At 34.0% G+C, this 19,849-nt stretch overlaps 1 protein-coding gene across 2 annotated transcripts in view; it reads left to right on the top strand.

Moving 5' to 3' along the window:
* Positions 1-19,849, top strand: part of STAG1 (stromal antigen 1) — a 467,337-nt gene that overhangs the window by 284,078 nt on the left and 163,410 nt on the right. For both annotated transcript variants that reach the window (XM_040636781.1, XM_040636782.1), the window contains one exon: positions 6,037-6,241. In XM_040636781.1, the coding sequence (XP_040492715.1) occupies positions 6,037-6,241 (205 nt within the window). The remainder of the gene's footprint in view (positions 1-6,036; positions 6,242-19,849) is intronic.

Here is a 19,849-nt window from a genome sequence, read left to right on the forward strand (position 1 = left end):
GGTGAGTCTGTTGAAATTAGGTAACCAAAAGCCTAATGTCACCAAAAATAGGTGATATTTTTTTGTGACATTGTCCATCAGTAGAGTTAAACAATTCTCTTAGATTTACTCTTAAAGAGTGTTTTATCTCTTTTGATATTTATAGTTTGTGACCACATTGGTTTCCCAAATATCAGATGCTTAGAAATTAGGCAGTTAGCTTTCCACTTCTGTCACCTGCATGAGCTCTACTTTGCAGTGGACCTGTCGTAAGATTGTTGTTCTCATCTCAGAGGCTCTAAATTTTGTAGTTTTTGTTGCTGCCTCTTATCTCTGACCCTTGGTACTCTTTTCCTTTTATTTCTCCATCAATGTTCCCAAAACTTCTAAAATAAACTTTTCCATTCGTTGCTTGTTAATGCATTTGGGAACAGAACTCCAAAGTTCTTCCTTGGAAGAACAATCACTGAACACTCCTTCTATTCTCCAAGGTTCCTGTAGTAAATCAGGTGATGCTCCATTATAGAGTTAAGAATACATGGAATTTACAATCCCAGAACCAGAACCCTGTACCTCTGTGATCTAGAACTAGTTCTTAAGATCTTATTTCTCTCATCTTTATACATACTAGTAGTCACCACAGTAGATAGATAATAAAAAATTATGGATTTGAAGAGTATATACCATATAAATGCTAGTTATATCTTGTCCATGAAAATTTCTCCCCTTGTATTCATCTGAATGTATTTGTAGAAGTTGCTTTCTTCCTGGATCTTTTTGGTCTGCTCTGTATTAACCTAGCAGATTGCTGCCTGATATTCTTCCCACCTGAGCTGCTTTCTGCCTTTCTATACCTGTTTATTGGATATGGTTTACCTTTGCATTCGTTTATTCAATAGATTCCTTGTGTAAAGCATCATAGTAAGACTGCACTCAAAGAATGTAAATATTAGTTGTGGATAAGCTATTTAGGCTACTTGATTATTATCTTTTTTTTTTTTTTCATTTTATTTTCTTAGCTCTCCTAAAAAAAATTACTGCTTTGTGAAGGAAGTTAGTTTTCAGTATCCCACTACCTTCATTAACTGGACAGATCTTTTTTTTTTTTTTTTAAGATTTATTTATTTGAGAGAGAGTGCACACGTGCACAAGCAGGAGGGGCAGAGGGGGAGAGAATCTGAAGCAGACTCAGTGCTTAACACAGAGCCCCATAACCCTGATATCAGATCTGAGCTGAAATGAAGAGTTGGCTGCTTAACTGACTATGCCACCCAGGCACCCCACTAGACAGTTCTTTTTTTTTTCCCCCCTAAATATTTATTTATTTATTTATTTATTTATTTATTTATTTATTTATTTGATAGAGAAGAGACAGACGCTTAACCGCTGTGCCACCCAGGCGCCCTAGACAGTTCTTTTTACATGACATGTATAAATGTGTCTAACAAGGAGAAATTTATAACTAGTATTAGTGTAAAGCAAGAAACTGCCTTTTGAGGTAGATACAGGAAGTTTTTCTTTTTTAAAAGAGTTTTTTCCCTTTTTAAAAAAGGTTATTTTAGAGAGAGTATGAGGAGGAGGGGAAGGGCAGAGGGCAAGGAGACTCTCCACTGATTGCGGAGCCCAAGGCAGGGCTGAGATCATGATGTGAGCCAAAATCAAGAGTTGGATGCTCAACCTGACTGAGCCACCCAGGCACCCCCAGATGGGTTTTTCCTTTTAATCATAATATTTGCACGTGGTACAAAAATTGAAAAGGATAAAATGGTATACATTGTCAGTTTAGTTAGGAATTGAGTTAGTTTTGTGTTCTGTTGCTGATATCGTTTTCTTTAGTGAACTAGTCTTCAGATTTCTCTAGTGGTGGGCTGCTGTTGCCTTATACATAGGATACCCAGAGGGGTTTTCTCAGTGTTCATGCTGTACCCTGAGCTTTCAGCTCTTCCTGTTCTCCTATGACACAGAGCACTCCTACCCCGTACTCCTGTCCCTCCTTCTAGTGGTAGACTGGTGTTGCTTATTGCCTGGTACTATAATGAGGGTATGGGGATTCCTTATTGTCCTAGTGCTAAGCCTTAAGCATGCCTTTTGTGCCTGGAGCCACTGAGGGACCTTCTTAGCTTTCCTGGCCATTATGTCTGGCTGGCCTCAGATCAAGTTTTCTGTCTCTCTTCCAATGCTAGCAGATCTCTGTTTGATACTGGTATTAGTATTCAGGATCCAGGACAGTGTTTTGTCTTATTCTCTCCCCCAGGTGGAGGATTTATTCCCTCTCCTGGCTGCAGTGGGTCTTTGCCTGTGCCGTGGTGGTGACTTCGTTTGCTGACCTACCTCCATCAGATTAAGTCTTTTAATTTGCAGGGGACAAAAGTCTGGAGAAATGAAATGGGCTTCTTACCTTTTCCCCAGCAATTGAAGATCATCGCCTGCAGGTCTGCACCACCAAGAGAGGTGTTCTGTGTTCTGCTCTATCTCAGAATTTGCTTAAAATACCCAGTTGAGACCTGTGGAAAAGAGCTTTTGAGTGAGTGCAAAGTTCTTGTTCTACCAAACTAGCCCACACTTCATCTTTGACAGTTCATTAAAATTTTAGGTTCATTTCTTACCCACTTTTGTGGAGACCACCTTTTCCTTTTAGGCTCTGCCACAGATGATAGAGCTTATTTGTTTCATCTCTTCTTGGAGGGGCTTACTCTTTGGAATGATATAGCTAATTCAGCTCAAGATGAGCTCAAGAAAAGTTTATCTTTTTTCATTCATTCATTCATTCATTCATTCATTCATTCATTCATTCATTCAGCTTTTTCTCATTGTTGGTAGCCTTCTACATTCTAAATGGAAACCAGACCCTATTGTTATGCTTTTGAATTGCTTTTAATGTTTTTTTTTTAAAATACAAGAATTGCTTTTATGTGGGTAAATCTGTTGGTCTTCTATGACTTCTGGTTTTTGTATTGTATTTAATAAAAGACTTCCACACCCTGAGACTATTTTCCCATGTTTTCTTCTATTTCTTTTTTCCTGAATGTTTTAAAAAAGTGTTTTGATTCATTAGAAATTAATTTTGGGGTAAGGTGCAATCTAATTTTCTTTCTAACGAACCGCCAATTATACCAAAACCATTCACTAAATAATTCATTTTTCCCCACTGCTGGTAATTCTACTGTAACAGTAGGACTGAAATTGTGAGTAGCAGAAAATCTGACCAAAAATGGCTTGAATTCACAGGAGTAAATTTGTCTTATGCAAAATAAATTTGGGAATAGACGGAACATGGTTGGTACTACATCTCAGCAGAATAAAGACCTAGACTTTTTTCATCTTTCTATCATTTTTATCTGCATACTTCTTTTGTAGTTGCAAAATCACTGTTGAACATCGAGCATTACACATGAGTTCTAGATCACTGAGAGAGGAAGGGACAAAGGACTAAAGAGGTCATACTTGCCTAGTCTGGCCATTTTAAAAGGCTTTTCCAGAAGCCCCATCTAGCAAATTACACGTTTTTTTTCCCAGATACTTCTTACACATTATTTTCCAGGCTACTAAGGTATCTCCTCTCGTTAGTGGGACTGTTCTTTCCATCAGTTCATAAACGGAATTGTTTAATTATGAAAGAAAATAGTAGATGTATGCAGTTCCATGTTCATTGCACATTACCCAAGATGTAGAAGCAACTTAAATGTCTATCAGTGGATGAGTGGATAAAGAAAATGTGGCATATGTATATGATACAACAGAAAAAAACCATAATATATATATATATAATTACACGCAGTAGAATATTATTCAGCCATTAAAAAAAGAAAGGAAATCTTGCCATTGTGACAACATGGATAGACCTTGATGGTATTATGCAAAGTGAAATAAGACAGAAAAGGACAAATACCATATGCTGTCACTTATATGGGGAATAAAAAGAAACAACAAAAATAAAGCAGAACCCCCCCCCCCCGAGCTCATAGAACGGATTAGTGATTGCCAGTGATAGGAGGTTTGGGGGCAGGCAAATGGGTCAAAAGGTACAAACTTTCAGTTATAAAATATGTAAGTCATAGGGATTTAATATACAGCATGATGACTATAGTTAATAATACTGTTTTGCATATTTGAAAGTTGCTAAGAGAGTAGCCCTTAAAAGTTTTCATCACAGGGGCGCCTGGGTGGCTCAGTTGTTAAGCGTCTGCCTTCGGCTCAGGTCATGATTCCAGGGTCCTTGGCTTGAGCCCTGCATCAGCATCAGGCTCCCTGCTCAGCGGGAAGCCTGCTTCTCTCTCTCCCACTCCCCCTGCTTGTGTTCACTCTCTCGCTGTGTCTCTCTCTGTCAAATAAATAAAATCTTTAAAAAAAATTTTTTTTCATCACAAGAAAAAGATTTTCTATAGCTGTATGCTGACAGATGTTAATAAGATTTATTGCGGTGATCATTTCACAGGATATACAAATACTGAATCATTATGTTGTATACCTGAAATTAATACAATGCTATATGTGAATTATACCTCAAAAAACAAATTGGCAAATAAAATATTTCAGTTCCTTAGAGGTTTTTTTTTTTTACATTTTGATTTGTTTTGTGCTACATTTGAATTTTCTGAAGTATACTTAGCTTTTTATTATTTACTTCTAAGTGCTTATTTTTCTGCCTTTCCTCTTGCTTGCTGTTGGCTTGTTTAGATGGGTTATTTAGATAAATTATATTTGGTTGTTGTGGAGCACTAAGTGGCTGAATCTCACAGTTGGTATAAAGCAAGAGAAGCTCTACTGTAATGAGCTTTTATGATATAGAAGCAGCAACAGCCTGTTGAGATACCTTTGAGAAGAAGCATCTCACCTTTCCACTCTTTTACCCTCTCCCGTCTACCCCTGACACTCCCAATCTCAAGGACTAGGAAGACTCAGCCAACTCCTTCACTTCCTTTTTGAGGCTTAGTAAACCCCCTAACACTCATAAAGCACCAACATTTTACTTCCTTTTGGGGTATTTGACCAAGTGCTAAGAGCTCTTACCTTTCTCTGCTTTCCATTCCTTGCTCTTGGAATTTCCTCCTAATCTAAGTATTACACCAGTTCTCTTTCCTGAGATACCAACACAGCCCAAGCCTTCCCTCATAACTAATTTCCTAGCAGCAGTTTGGTCTAGAAAAAACAAAGAGCCATAAATTGAGAATATTCAGATACCATGTTCACAGAATTTCTCACTCTCTGCCTTATGAATTTATGTTTCTCTACCAAAATGTTTTAGGCTAGAGTAGGAAACCTCTAACTGATCGGGTTCAGTGTCATTTTCAAGTTGTCTGTTTGTTTTGTCTTATTTTAATACAAATTAGTTAACATATAATGTATTATTAATTTGGGAGTAGAATTTAGTGTTTCATCTGTTGTGTATAGCTCCCAGTGCTCATTATATCAGGTGCCCTCCTTATTGCGCATCATCCCATTACCCCATCCAATCTGGTAATACCAAGAGCCCATATTAGATTTCTTTTCTTTGAAAAGTTAATAAATCTGCTCTATAAAATAGAGTTAATAGAACATTTATGGTAAAATTGGAAGAAATAGGATTGTAGTTTGAGATGCGAAAAAATTAGTTTTGGACTTCTTAATGAAATACTTTTGAAATTCTCAATTCTTAAAAATTATATTTTAAAGAATTGAAATATGTTGTGTGATACAGAAATCCTGATTAGTTTGATCTGAATTCAATCACAAATATCCTTTCTAGTCAAAACTTCTGTAATTTTTTGTTGGTGTTTTTACTTCAAATTATCTCAATTAGGACCCCAGTGTAACAACATGGGAACTATTTTTTTTAATGTTGGCTTAGAATAATGAATTAAATACTTGTTCTAAATAACAGTTTTGAGCACTTCATGAATTATTTAGTTGTGGAAGATCAAATAAATATAAAGCTATCAGCGGACCTGTGTAAGTCACCTTCAGTATCTGTCCACATCTACTTTTGAGAAGAAAATGTTCCTTTATAGGTTGGAAAGAAAACTTTGATCAAATTGATATCATATGTCAAATTTATTATGTTCTTTTTATTCCTTTTAGGACAGTGGTGATTATCCCCTTACCATGCCTGGACCTCAATGGAAAAAATTTCGTTCAAACTTTTGTGAATTTATTGGAGTCCTGATTCGACAGTGTCAGTATAGCATAATTTATGATGAGTATATGATGGACACAGTAATCTCCCTTTTGACTGGTTTGTCAGACTCCCAGGTCAGAGCTTTTAGGCATACAAGTACCCTTGCTGGTAAGTAACCAACATTTTATTTCTTTTTCATTTAGTTTTGTTAAATATGTTCTATTGGTGTTTAAATGTATTTAGATTAAGTAATAATTACTGTGCTCCTGAAAAATACCATCCCTCCCCCTCCCCGAATTCATCTGAATGGCTTGTGTTATCTGTTTAGGTAAGATGTATGCCTATTTTGATAACTGGCATTTAATTGCCTTGAGAATGAAAATTGAAAATTTCTGGCAAATTTCAGCAAATCTCTCTTTCGACGTTTAATTATTTCAACACATGATTATATTATAATTCAAGAAATTTTAGGAGTCCCTATCTAGGCCATATTTTTTGGTTAAACCCCAAAATCAGTAGTTGAAATTCCCAATTCATAGTATTTTTTAAACTTAATTACATTGCTTTATTGCTCAATATTATAATGTAATGTAATAATACATATATATAATGTAATGTATACATATAATATATAATGTATACATATGACATATATATATATAATATATAATATGATGTATACATATAACAATATAATGTATTATATATAATATAATATACATATAATAATATAATATAATGTAATGTAATAAAAATGTAATAATGTAATGTAATGTATGTAAATATTTGTTTATATATTTGAAACAGTTCTACCAAATGGCAGTTGCTACATAGCCAGCATTCTTCCTCTTCCTACTGCTATAATAACCTGAGTATACCCAGATGTAATATCTCTGAAATCAGGTCATTTAGGGAGGCTAGCTAATCTGAAGAATTGATGGATTAGTTTTCACTCTTTCATTTTAAAATTATCTAGAGAACTTCTCAGCCAAGGGTATTTATTTTTTTCTTGTTTCCCCATAATAAGGCAATTTCATTAATTTCGCAATTGTTCTATTTTCCCTCAACTACTTTAACTGTGCTTACCTAAAATGACTTTTCTTTTTCATCTATGATGTATAGCATGCACACGTGTGTGTACATGCACATGAGTGTAAATACTCCAGATTACATCGTTTTTAGTAGCAGTAACTTTGTCTGTATTCATCTTACACATTACAGTGACAAACACCAGATTTAATATCATTAATTTAATTTCATCTTGCATTTAAATTCAATTTCTCATTTATCGAATATATTTAAGTCACTGGTTCTCAAACTTTTGCATGCATCAGAATCATCTACAGGGCTTATTGAAACAGATTGCATAGCCATACCTCCAGAGTTTAGATTATGCTGATGCTGATACTTTGGGGAATACACATTGCAAACACGTGGTTTAAAATCTTGTCATTTTCTGGCTTAATCTGTTGCCTAAGGCCGATATGATAATATTACTTAGGGTCATGCATGTTTTTTTCCACTCCTCTTTTTTCATTTCCTTCCCCCCCCCCTTTTTAATGTAGTTGATCTATATTAGTGTCCATTATTTTCTTAGTTACATGTCTTTATGAAACAAACATGAAACACAGTTTATTTTCAAGAGTAACAGTTTCCTTATTATTAGGAAAAGAGAAAGGTCTACCCAATTTTATCTTTCTAAAAAGGTAAAATAAAAATACAGTTTATCGTTGAAAAAGTTTCTGTACAGAACCAACACCAAACAGTTTAAATTCTGTTTTGAGAGTATCTTCTTCCTCATTGGGAAGAAGAAGAGATCTTTTAAAAGATATTGCAAATACACTATTTGTTATTTTTAAATTATCTGATTACACATTTTTTTTCTTTCTAATTTCATGACTTTTAGTATCTTCATCTTAGTTTGCTTTTTTCTTTTTCTTTATATATTCCATTTTGTTTTCATCTTACTTTCCTCATGTACAGTAATGCCCATTTAGCTGGTTGTCAGATGCATAGTAAATGCAGCATTTTGAAATAAACAGACCTTAAAACATAAGATAGATATTGCTTCTGAATAGCCAACTTGCTCTCAGAATAAGTTAATTTTCGTTTCGTAAGACCAGGAGAGAAAGAGAAACAAGTGAACAAGAGAAAGAGAACAAGTGAACAGCCAGATGTAAAATGCTCTTCTGCTGATAGAATTATGAAATAACAGTTCATACCAAAAAGAAGACAAAAAATTTTGCTTAAACAAATATCGCGCGAGAGAGAACAATCTGGGGCTTCTCTGTTAGGGCAGGGTATTTTTTTTTTCAGGGTACTTCTCTTTAATCCAGAAATTTGTGTGCATTCTTTATAAAAGATTAAACATATGCCACGTACTCTGTTTAAGAACACAAGAGAAAGAATAATGTAGAAATAAGCAGAATAGTTTTACTTTTAAAATGTGTCCGTTTCCTGAAAAATCCACTTTCATTTGCATTTGTGCTCCACTACCATGTAAATGAAGTATTACTGTATTTTACTGACCTTATAGTGTATTTTACTGACTTCATTTCACCTCTCCTTTCCATTGGCCCATTTTCAGTGACTTTTATTATTGTATTGTTGTCCCTATATTTATCTTTCTGGCAATCTGTATATGCTAATTTTACATATACTTAAATATATTTTAATTATAGCTTTCCTTCTATTCCTTTTGAGTTGAGTAGCTTCCTCCTCCTTCCGGTGCCTTTCTGCCTTTCTTTTCCCACAATTTACCTGTGATCATGATAGCTTTTTAAACTGCTTGATAATGCCATTTTGTTTTTGCCTGTGCTCTTTGTATATCATTATCTAGCCTATTTGAATTTGAAATTATTTTTAAAAATCAGATATCAAGGAAAATGGAAGGAAATCAACATGATGTTTATTCTGATTTTTTTAAAGTGGAGACTTATTTTTCACGTCATTTTCAAATTTACTTCACAATATTACTGTAATTGCTATATGTCTGTATTCATGATCATATCTTCCAAGGCTCAGTTTCATAAAATGTGGGACTTCTCAGTCACCTACCCTTCAACAAAGCGCAGAGATCTTGCTTGAGAACTTAAGTCCAGATTCTGGGATAATAATTATCCATATTTTTAAGGATTTTTTTTCCTTATCTTTGCCCTCCTCTTTTTTTTTTTTATGGTATGTATGCAAGGGATAGATTAAAAGATAATCATTTTTATTCACTTTGCAGGACGAGTCTTGGGGACTAGATAAAATGGGCAGGAACATTTAATCCTCTGCTTCAAAGACTATGTGCATGGACAGTTACAAGGCAGTTATGGCCAGATATGATTATCGGCTTTGGAATAAAATGCTCCTTCATATTGCTTATATCTTAGCTGAGAAGAGAGACAATCAGGTTAGTTGTTCTGTAGGGTACAGACGTGATGAGTTCCAGAGCTTCATAAGTCATCAGAGTGGTCTTATCAGTGGTACTTTTAATTGGTTTTCCAAATAACTCATTTTCTTATTCAGTTATATAATGTGTCCCTATTGTCAGTGTTTATGCATTGCATTTAATTGTGTACTTCTATCATATTTTTATTAAAAATTTTCATCATTTGGTAGTTCTTTAGGTCTGTTTATTCTACAGTTAACAGTACTCTCATTTTTCGTTTGGAGGTAAACTGTGTTTCCCCCTTTTTTGGAATTCTTTTGTCATTAAATTGAAACAGACTGTTAGCTATTAAATTCTATATTTTCCTTATTTTTTTTCTGTTCCCTTAATTGGAATTTTAAAACATACTCTCCCATTTGTTTGACTTAGCGTTTCACATTGCAGTACAATTTTCATTAACTATCAATCTTTAGAATTAAGTGCCCTTATTTGTATTCTAAATAGCTACCTCAGTTGGACATACTGTGGTTATAATTTATATAAGTAACATTTTGTTATTATTTTGGTGGATTTAGAATCTGAGACTGAGCATATTCATTTACTCCCCACTTTGATGAAATTTTCATGAGGAAAGTCTCTTTTTTCTCCCAAGGTCAAAATTAGATAGGATTCCCTTTGTTTTACGATTTTGTTGTTTGGTATTATGAAGATAATTCTACTCTCAAAGAGTCTATTTTTTAGATCTATAGTTAAATTCTTTTTAGACATTTGCTTTAAAAATGTATGCCAATACTTTATAGAGTGTTGATTTTAAATTTTTGTTAGGTGGCAATTTGCAGGATAAGTAATGTTGATTTAACTTTTTTATTTTTTGCTGTTTTCTCACCTGTGTAATTTTCTGTGGTGTTACAGATAAATTAATATTGACTACCACTCACTACTAAGGTGAAAATGCTAATTTGAACAAAGGAGGATTAAGAATATAAAATTTGTATTACTAGTAGCATGGTGATTGATTCTAATTTTTTCTAAAGTGAATTCTGGGAAAATTAGAAAGTGTGGTTAAGATCATCATATGACTTTACAGTGGCCTCAGTATGCTGGGAGGCCAGTCTTCATCAGTAGTTAATAATAGGTCACTCTCAGACCCTTGAGGGAGTAAACATTTCTTTATACCTTGTTGTTGAACATTATTATGTTTGTTTATGGTTGGTTTTATATTGAGATATGATTCATTGTTGATTAACATTTCTAACCCAGTCAGAATCTCTGGACTTTTTTAGTGTGAGGAAAGATACTGTATATGAAATTGCTTTGTTCTCCAGTCATAGACTGAAGATAATTTTGCCTCAGTAAATTGGCATCTTTCCTTTGGCTTTCAGTTGCTGAAACCATAAAATATAGTGGTTCAAAAAAATGGGTGCTGTGCCAGACTGTCCAGATTCATATCCCTCACTGCCTTTTACTAGTTGGATAACTTGGACAAATCCTTAATTTACCTGGCCTCATTTTCTTACATGCAAAGTGAGGAAGATCATGATAGCTACCTCATTAAGAGAGATTAGGAGAGCATGGACTAGTGCCTGACATTTAGTAAGCTGCTCCTATTATTCTGTAATGACAAGAAGAGCTAATAGTGTTGGCAGTGTTTCACTTCATTCATGTTTTTACTCAGAATATATTGAACACCTACTCCATTTTAGTAATAAAAGACATTGCAAGTTGGGAAGTAAAGAAATTAGATCTTTCAAAAACTTAGGAAAACTAGAAGCATGCGTTTTCATTTTGCTTATTTTTTAGCTCTTAGGTCCCAAATTCTATTTATTAAATTCAATTAAGTATTTTAAAGCTCTTGACTAGACAGAATATTTTTGGTTTCTGTGGGACTTGAAAAATTTAGGTAAATCTGACATCATCAAAAAGTAGAGTATTGAGTGTAAATAATCTCTTCTTCATATTTTTTCTTGTTTCATTTTTTTTATTCTTCTGAAGTCTTACTTTCTCATTGCTTTATACTATTACTGTTGCTTTTTTTTTTTCTCTTTATCACTTTTTTTTTTTCTTACCTCTCCTCTTAACACTTTTCAGGATTTGTATAGAGTAGACTTTAGGGTTCTCATGGGATTAATGCACAATAATTAACCAAATTCATGAATGCCATTATATCTATAAATTTACCCATAAAATACAGTAAACTTAAAAAAATGCAATTATGTAAATTGGTAAATATTTATTTCCAATGTTAAATGTAGGTATCTATGGAAGTGTGTTAAGTTTTCTAGTTAAAGAACCTTCATTTTCTTAGATTTATCTCTTTCTTTATCAAGTATGAAAATTAGCTTTCTTTTGGGGGCCAGTTTTTATAAAGAAACCATGATTTTAAAATCATTTTACAAACTTGCATATCTTTTATTCATTAGCTTGGTGACATTAGACAAATAACTTCTGTGCCTCATTTTTCTCATCTGTGTACTATTAATGCTAATAATCCCATCTCATAGGAATGTAAGGCTTAAATGAATTCGTGTTAAATGTTTAGCATTTACAAGTCACTCAGTAATTGTCTGATATTATAACTACAATAGAATGACAAAGCTTACTTGGCTTAGTTCTGAAGAGGGCAGAGAAGTTGAGAAAATTTTTTGTGTATTTTTCATAAACATTTCCATATCGTACATTTAAACATTTTCTGTGCATCTAAGATTACTATACTGACTATAGAGTATTCAGAAAAGGAGAAAAGTACAAAAATAAAAATTAGCCATAATTATACCACCTCATCATTGTGCCCAGAACATGTTGGTATTTCCTTTCTTTTCTCATATGCATATTTATGAGGATTTTTTGTTTTATTTTAAAATAAATAATAGGATCAATTTTGTAGTGTGCATTTTCTGTGCTTTTCATTATTTATAATCATGTCTGATACGGCAGGTTCATTTTCTACAATCTAGATGTCCTTTAAATTATTTAACTTTTCTACCATTGTTTAGATCCTTTGTCTTTTTTTGGAGTCCTTATCATCTTTTACTTTCTTTCTTAATTTATTCTCTCCTTTTTGGTTAGCTTATTCTTTGAGAAAGCGTTTTGAGGAAGTATGTATTTGAGACTTTACATGCCTGAAAAGTATATTAGATCCTCATGCTTAATTTTCTTCAAAGTTTTTCCTCTAGCTTCCAGTGTTTCTGTTGAGAGGTCCAGTGCTGTTTCAACTTCGGATTCTAATCCTGTTTCTTGTCTCTGGAAGCTTTTAAATTTTTCTCTTTATTCTTGGTGTTCTGAAATATCATGGCGATATACCCTAACATGTATATATTTTTTCCTATTCATTATGCTTGGCGCTCTTTGTTGAATATTTGCTTGGATGTTAATCTCTAGAGGTTTCTCATTTTCCGAGTCTTTTTTTTTTAAACATTGTTTCATGGATTTAATGTCTTCTCTTATCTCTTTGTTAATGTTAATTATTACTTTGAAGTTTTTTTTCAGCTCCCTACTCTTTTCTTCTGATTCTCTGCTCTTATCCCTCTCTTTCATGTTGGAAACTTTCATCAAATATCTGTTTCTTGGTTCTTTACTCTTGCTAAGAGTGAGACACTAAAAAGGCAATTACTAGAGAGGGAGGGTGTGTGTGTGAGAGAGAAAGAGAGAGAGGAGAGAATGTGTTGTGTTTGACAGGATGAGACAGTGGCTCTGTCTTCTTTCGTGAGCATCACTGTAGAACAGTCTTGTGGTCAGCTAGCGTTTTCATCATAGACCCTAAACTGTCGGTATTGATAATTATTTTCCCTGGGGAAGTTAAGCTTCTTTGCAGAAGGATCTTCAATCTACTTAAGTTTGGTTGCTCTCTACCATTTGGGAGTTGGGCAGGATGAAACAGCATCCAGGGCATTCTGCACTTTACATATGTCCCTCTTCTGTGTTTGATGATTCCAAATCTCTTGCTCATTTTATTGAGGGAATGAACTTTCTGGACTTCCAAGATGGGTGTGTGGTGGAGAAATTGCTTGACTGCCTAAGTTGGTATAGAGGCTTAGGGATTTAACTACTTATCATACAAACTTTGAAATAATACTCTTTTCAGACCTTACTTTCCTCCATCTTCTGTGGAGCCTTGTACCTGTAATTCCTCAATGCTTCTGGGTTCTGCAGAGCAAAATAGTTTTTTTAATTTTTCTTTTTGATACATACAGTTGTAATTCCTTTTTTGACCATTTGGTTTGATTTGTATGCTCTTCCTCATCCTTCTGCTTTCCATGTACATAGATTAATATATTGTAGTTTGGGTTTACAAGTATTTTTCTCAATTTATTGAAGATGAAATTTGTTTTCTCTTTGTTATTTTGGTTGGGTTTTTAAGAGATAGAGGGATTAGTTAAATCTCTTTCATTTTGGGTACCTGGTTGGCTCAGTTAGTAGAGCATGTGACTCTTGATCTTGGAGTTTGAGCTCAAACCCCATCCATGTTGGGCATAGAGTTTACTTAAAATAAAATTAAATTAAAAAAAATTTAAAAACCTTGATCATTTAGAAAGTAGATATTTGTTACAAGCCTTTTTGTTTGTTAAAACTAAAGGAGGAATAAAATCATCCCTCTTTTAAAAATATAATTTGCCCCATTATCAAACATTTCTGTGGCGTACAGTGATAGTTTTCAAAAGTATACTAGGTATCATTAAATATAAATGAAGTTTTTTAGTTTTCATTTCTATGTTTAGGAACACACGCATGTAAATTGTTGGATATTGATTAAAAGAGTCTGCAATCTTAATTTCAACCATCCCATTTGCCAATAACCATTTCTTTTTGTTTCATTGGTTTTCTTTTATGTTCCCAATTCCAGTATTGTTTTTCTTCTGTTGGGACTTTAAATCCTCTGATGCTATATTTTTAGTGTTCTTCACACCCTTCATATCTTCACTTCCTCTACTTTCCTAGCTTAGATCCTTTCATCCAGATTTATTATAATCATGTCCTTCTTCATAGCCTTAACATCCTTGCCTCTGTCTCCCTCCATCATACCTCCTTGGAAAAACCTATCCTCCATACTGCTCCATACCTGCACCAGAGCATCTGAAAGTGATTGAAGAAAAACACATAATCCTAATGGCTGGGCTTTAGATTTTTCTCACAGGTGGACCTTTAATGTTGTCCAGCAATCGTATTAGAGTACTACATAGATAGATATTCCTACTTTCTTACAAGATTATTTCATACCTTCTCAAAACTGTAACATCTCCTGTTCTCTTTTTTTTCACACTTAGCAGATTATTTTTGCTTGCTTAGTAGAGACAACAGAGAATTCTTCAAGGATTAAACCTACTTATCTAGGTGCAGCTGCACCCCTATACTCTACTTTTTTCTCTTATTACAGTTATCTCTAAGGTTGATCCTTGCCTTTGTGCTATAGATCTGACCCCTGTTCTCCACTTCAAGAACTTTGCTCTTCAAATTGTTTTCTCTCTACTGACTTCAGTTTCCCCACTTTTATAATTTTACCATTATACTAATATGCTGTGGTAGCTCTCATCTTTTAGAAACATTCTCTGTTAGTTAAGGCTCTCCAGAGACAGAACCAATAGGAGATATACTTACTTACTTACTGATAACACACATACATACCGAAATATGTATGTATATACCAAGATCTATTTGGGGAGAGGGAGTTTTATTTTGAGGAGTTGGCTCACACGTTTGTGGGAGCTGGCAAATTTGAAATCTGTAGGGTAGACCAGCAGGCTAGAAACAGGCTGGAGTTGTACAGTCCTGAGGCAGAAATTGCTTCTCCAGGAAACCTCAGTATTTTGTTCTTAAGGTGTTTAAGTGACTAGATGAAACCCACCACATTACTGAGGGTAATTTCCTCTACTTAAAACCAGCTGATTGTAGATGTTAACCATATCTACAAAATACCTTCACAGTAACACCTGGATTAGTGTTTGATTAAATAACTGGTTACTGAAGCCTAGCCAGATTGACACATAAGACTGACCATTACATCCTCCCTTGTTTCCTCATGGCCTTCTAGTTACATTTCCTATGTTTTCTTTATGGTAAATCTCAACTATTTCTATTCACTGTCTTTACTTACTCTCCTCCTATTCTCTTTAAACCCACTCCAATCAGCTTTCTATTTTTGCCACATCACTGTCTCTGCTCTTGTTGCAGTCAGCAATTACCTTCTTACCGTCCAAATCACTGGGAAGCTCCCAGATGTTATCTTTTCTCTCTCGATAGACGTAGCTCCTTCTTCTTGAATCACTATCTTCACTTGTTTTCTGGAATACACACTGTCATAGTGGATCTTAGAAAGCTAAACTGTAAATATTGTATTATCTCACAACTCAATTTTTAGACCTTTTAATCTTTTGTCTTTATTCACTCCTTAGGGAATGAAGTGAAAACCAATCCCATAGTTTTATTATTTCTGTCAAAAAATAATGATAGTGGAAGAGGTAATATAGTCACATGATTTAAAATTCAAAATAAAAAACTGTATGGTAAAATGTCATTCTTGTTCCCATGGCTCTTAGCCATCAAATTCTCTTCCTTGAAGGCAACCAGAGTTGCCAGTCTCATATATTTTTATCTAAAGATTATGAATATAATAGCACATACATACTCAATGAGAGATAGTATGATGTACTGCTTAAGAACTTGGACTGTGGAGCACGACTGCCTGTAATCAAATTTTGTCTCTGCCAGTTACTGGCTGTGTAACTGGCAAATCTCTTAGCTGATCGGAAACTCAGTTTTCTTCAATGTACAAAAGGAATAATTAAAATATACTTAACTTTGATAGCGTTGTGAGGTATATGATGAATAAGTACGTGTAAAGAGCTTAGAAGAGTGACTGGCACATAAAAATAAATAGCACATTCCTTCTTTTTGCATAAATGGTAGCATAATATACATACTGACAGGCATCTTTTTTTTTCATCAACAAATATCTTGGTGGGCTTTTCTTTTCGGCACATAAATCATGCCTCATTTTTTTCTAATGGCTGAATTGTTATTCATTGGATGGATGTACTGTCTAGTTTTAAGGCTCTAAATAACAATGTCTTTGATGATGGCTTCCAAATGTCTAGTACTAGATATTTCCACTTAGATATCTAATAAGCACAAAGCTTCCTAATTACCCTTGCCTTTTCTTTTTATCTTACTTTCTACATTATAACCTATCATGTGTTTTATTTTGTTTTTGTTTTTGTGTTTTTAGCTCTACCTTCAAAATCTCTCTACCTATTGCGACCACTTTAATCTAAGCTAGCATTGCTTTCCTGAGCTGCTCAAAGCCAACAACTTGAGAATCATCTTTGCAAACTTCTGGCAAAATATTTTCAGCTCCTAGTGTTCTTCTATTTGGTTTCCTTTCTTCCAGTTTTATTCTTCTGTAATCTGTTCACACAGCAGTTTTAAATCTAAATCAGACTATTTCCCACTCACACCATATTTTTCAGTGGGTCTTAACCTCATTTAGATTTCGTTCCCGAGTTCTAACTAGATCCTAGTAGAACTCTTGTAACCTGGCCTCTTGATTTCTTCCTTACCCCTTATTTCCTGCCTCTAGCTGCTTCTGTGCTTCAGCCACAGCAAATCCCTTGCTCTTTTATGAATGCCCTCCTCGTAACAATTTATCTCATAACCTTTGTACTTTTTACTCCCTCTCCCTGGAACACTGTTTTGTCATACAATTACATGCTCATTCCCTCACTTAATGCTCATATGTGAGCTCTGCAGAGAGGCCTTCCTGTCTGACTACTTTTTACTTTCTAGCTTTTTTATCATACTTTTTAAAAATCATACTGTATTTTTCTTTATAGATTTTTTCATTAACTGACATACTTTTTTTCATTTGTATATTCTATATTTGTTTATTGTCTTCTCCACACTAGAATGTAATAATCATGAGGGTAGGTACTCTGTTTCATTCACTTTTGTACTTCTTGTATGTAGAACAGTGCGAAGTACATGTTGGATCGATAAATGAGGAAACAATAAATAAGTGTTTATTGAACTCTTTGTGGGAAAGACTAGTTTTTTAATTACCAATCTGTCACAACATAATGCTTTTGTGAAATGCAATAAAATGAAGTATATGTTTCTTAAAGTGTCATTTTATATTAAAGTCAATAGACATAAGATCACTGTCAGATTGTTACAAAAATTTCTAAAAACATACTTTCAGATTGGTATTGATTATGAACTGTTAACAAACTGTTGGTGGTCAGCACCTATTTGCAGACCATTTGGGTAGCACAGCACTAAAACAAGTTTGCCATTCTGTAGCCTGCAGTTAAAATTCAAATGCTAAATGAAGTATTTTTCTATTCGGTAAACAAGGAGAAGCTACTTCAAAGCCAGTGGCACAGAATCCAGGCAGAATTCCTGTAGGATTATTAATTTATAAAATAGTTCCTTTAGTAATATCAGTAAAATTTAGTTAGTGTTCCCTCTATGCAGGAAGGAATCTTTCACTGGACTCAGACATCACAATCCCCATGTTAGTGTATGTCATTAAATTAGAAGTGTCTCTTCAGTAGCTGTTTATTTGCTAATATGTTGGTATGTGAAATGAAAATTTCACCAAATTTTAAGTTTTACAGATCAATAAGCATTTTATTTCAGTAAATAATGCTCTATTATGATACTTCTTTGAAAATTTATTGATCGTTTTGCATTTTTATTTGTTTTAGTATGTTGATTTTTTGTGTTTATATATCTAGGATGGGAGGAGGGTCATTACACAATGGCAGTTGGAGTTTGGGATCTGGAGTCACAAGGAGATATATAGCTAAAAGCAAAGCCTTTTTTGTTTTTTTTAAGATTTTATTTGTGTGTGAGAGAGAGTATGCATGCATGTACAAGTTGGGGGAAAGGGCAAAGAGAAAGGGAGAAGCAGACTTCCAGCTGAGCAGGGGGCCCAATGCACAGGACTTGATCCCAGGACCTCAAGATCATGACCTGAGCCAAAGGCAGACACTTAACTGACTGAGCCATCTAAGCACCCCAAAAGCAAAAGTCTTTAAATTGAAGAAAATCTGTGTCTTGGCTTCCACTTGTGAATTCCAGCCAGGGTTGGTGTTAATTTTAATGCTTTCTGACTCCTTGATCTACAAGTTATTTTGTTTTGGGGATCTAGAAGTATATACTGAATTAAGCTCCATTGGGTATGATTTTGTATGCTCAGGGCAAACTCTGTTACACTGTTTTCCCTGACTTGGGCAGTGTGAATGCCCCATATCCCTCCTATCTTTGAGCTATTCTCCTTTTTTATACAGATTAATTTAAAAAGTACTTTTAACTTTCATAGTATCATCAGATATCCTATTGACAATGTGTAAAATATTGTAAAATGACTAGCCTGTATTTTGAAACAATATTTCTCAGTTTACTATATTGAGACATTGTATATTACAAAAGAAATATTTCCATGAAATATATTTCTAAGTGGTCACTAACAAATATATTTGTTTACATCTTGTCTTATATTTTAGCTTAAGGGTAGTAATCACTACATATGGATTTGGCAAATGCAGATAGTCTCAGGTTGACAAATTGTGTGTGTGTAGAGATAATATAGTATTATGTATATTTATGTGTGTAATTAAAAGGAAGTTAGTGAAGTTTTAAGAGAAATGCATGTTCATATATAGTTATGGATATGTTTGCAGATAAGTAGATCAGTATTCCAAAACATTGATCGGTTCATTTTTCATTACTGTACATTCATTCATATTTGCAGATAAATAAATAACCTAGAAGAAAAAAAAAAGGAAAGTTATTTTACCTGCACAAACTCTCTTATTCCTTTACCGATATTTTCTACACTATCACCATTTCAATAATGGAAATAAATATGAATAGAGAAAAGTTTAAGGTTTGTATCATACCTGTTTCTCAGATGACTTGAAATAGAAGTTTGAAAATATTTAAAGATTTGCAAATATAAGTGAACATTGACACTGTGGGGAAAATAGGTTAATCAGAAGTTCACAGGATACATTTTTAATTAATGAGTTTGATAGGGTCTGTATTTCAGGGTTTGGAGGTTATGCCATTCACTGAGGTGAGGAAGAGAACCATATTTCTGAATAAAGATCATAAATTGATTGTAAACATCAAAGGCATCTTTGAAGTGTCTAAGTTAAAAAGGTATTACGGAAGCAATTGTGTATACACAGAATTTGTGGTCAGAATAGAGTTCTAATAGGCTTGATTAGTATGCCCTCACTAAAGTATGCATATTTGAGGGTGGGAAGCGGGGTTGTTAAATCTTTCTTGCTGATAGTTAGGATGAGGCTGTTTTTAAGTGGGAAATGTCAGTGAACCAAGCTATAAATACTGAGGCACAGAAAGTTATGTTGCAACCTAAGATGACTTTTTTTTCTATAAAATAA

The sequence above is a fragment of the Ursus maritimus genome, unplaced genomic scaffold (genome assembly GCF_017311325.1).
Source record: "Ursus maritimus isolate PB19 unplaced genomic scaffold, ASM1731132v1 scaffold_20, whole genome shotgun sequence".
Classification (NCBI taxonomy): domain Eukaryota; kingdom Metazoa; phylum Chordata; class Mammalia; order Carnivora; family Ursidae; genus Ursus; species Ursus maritimus.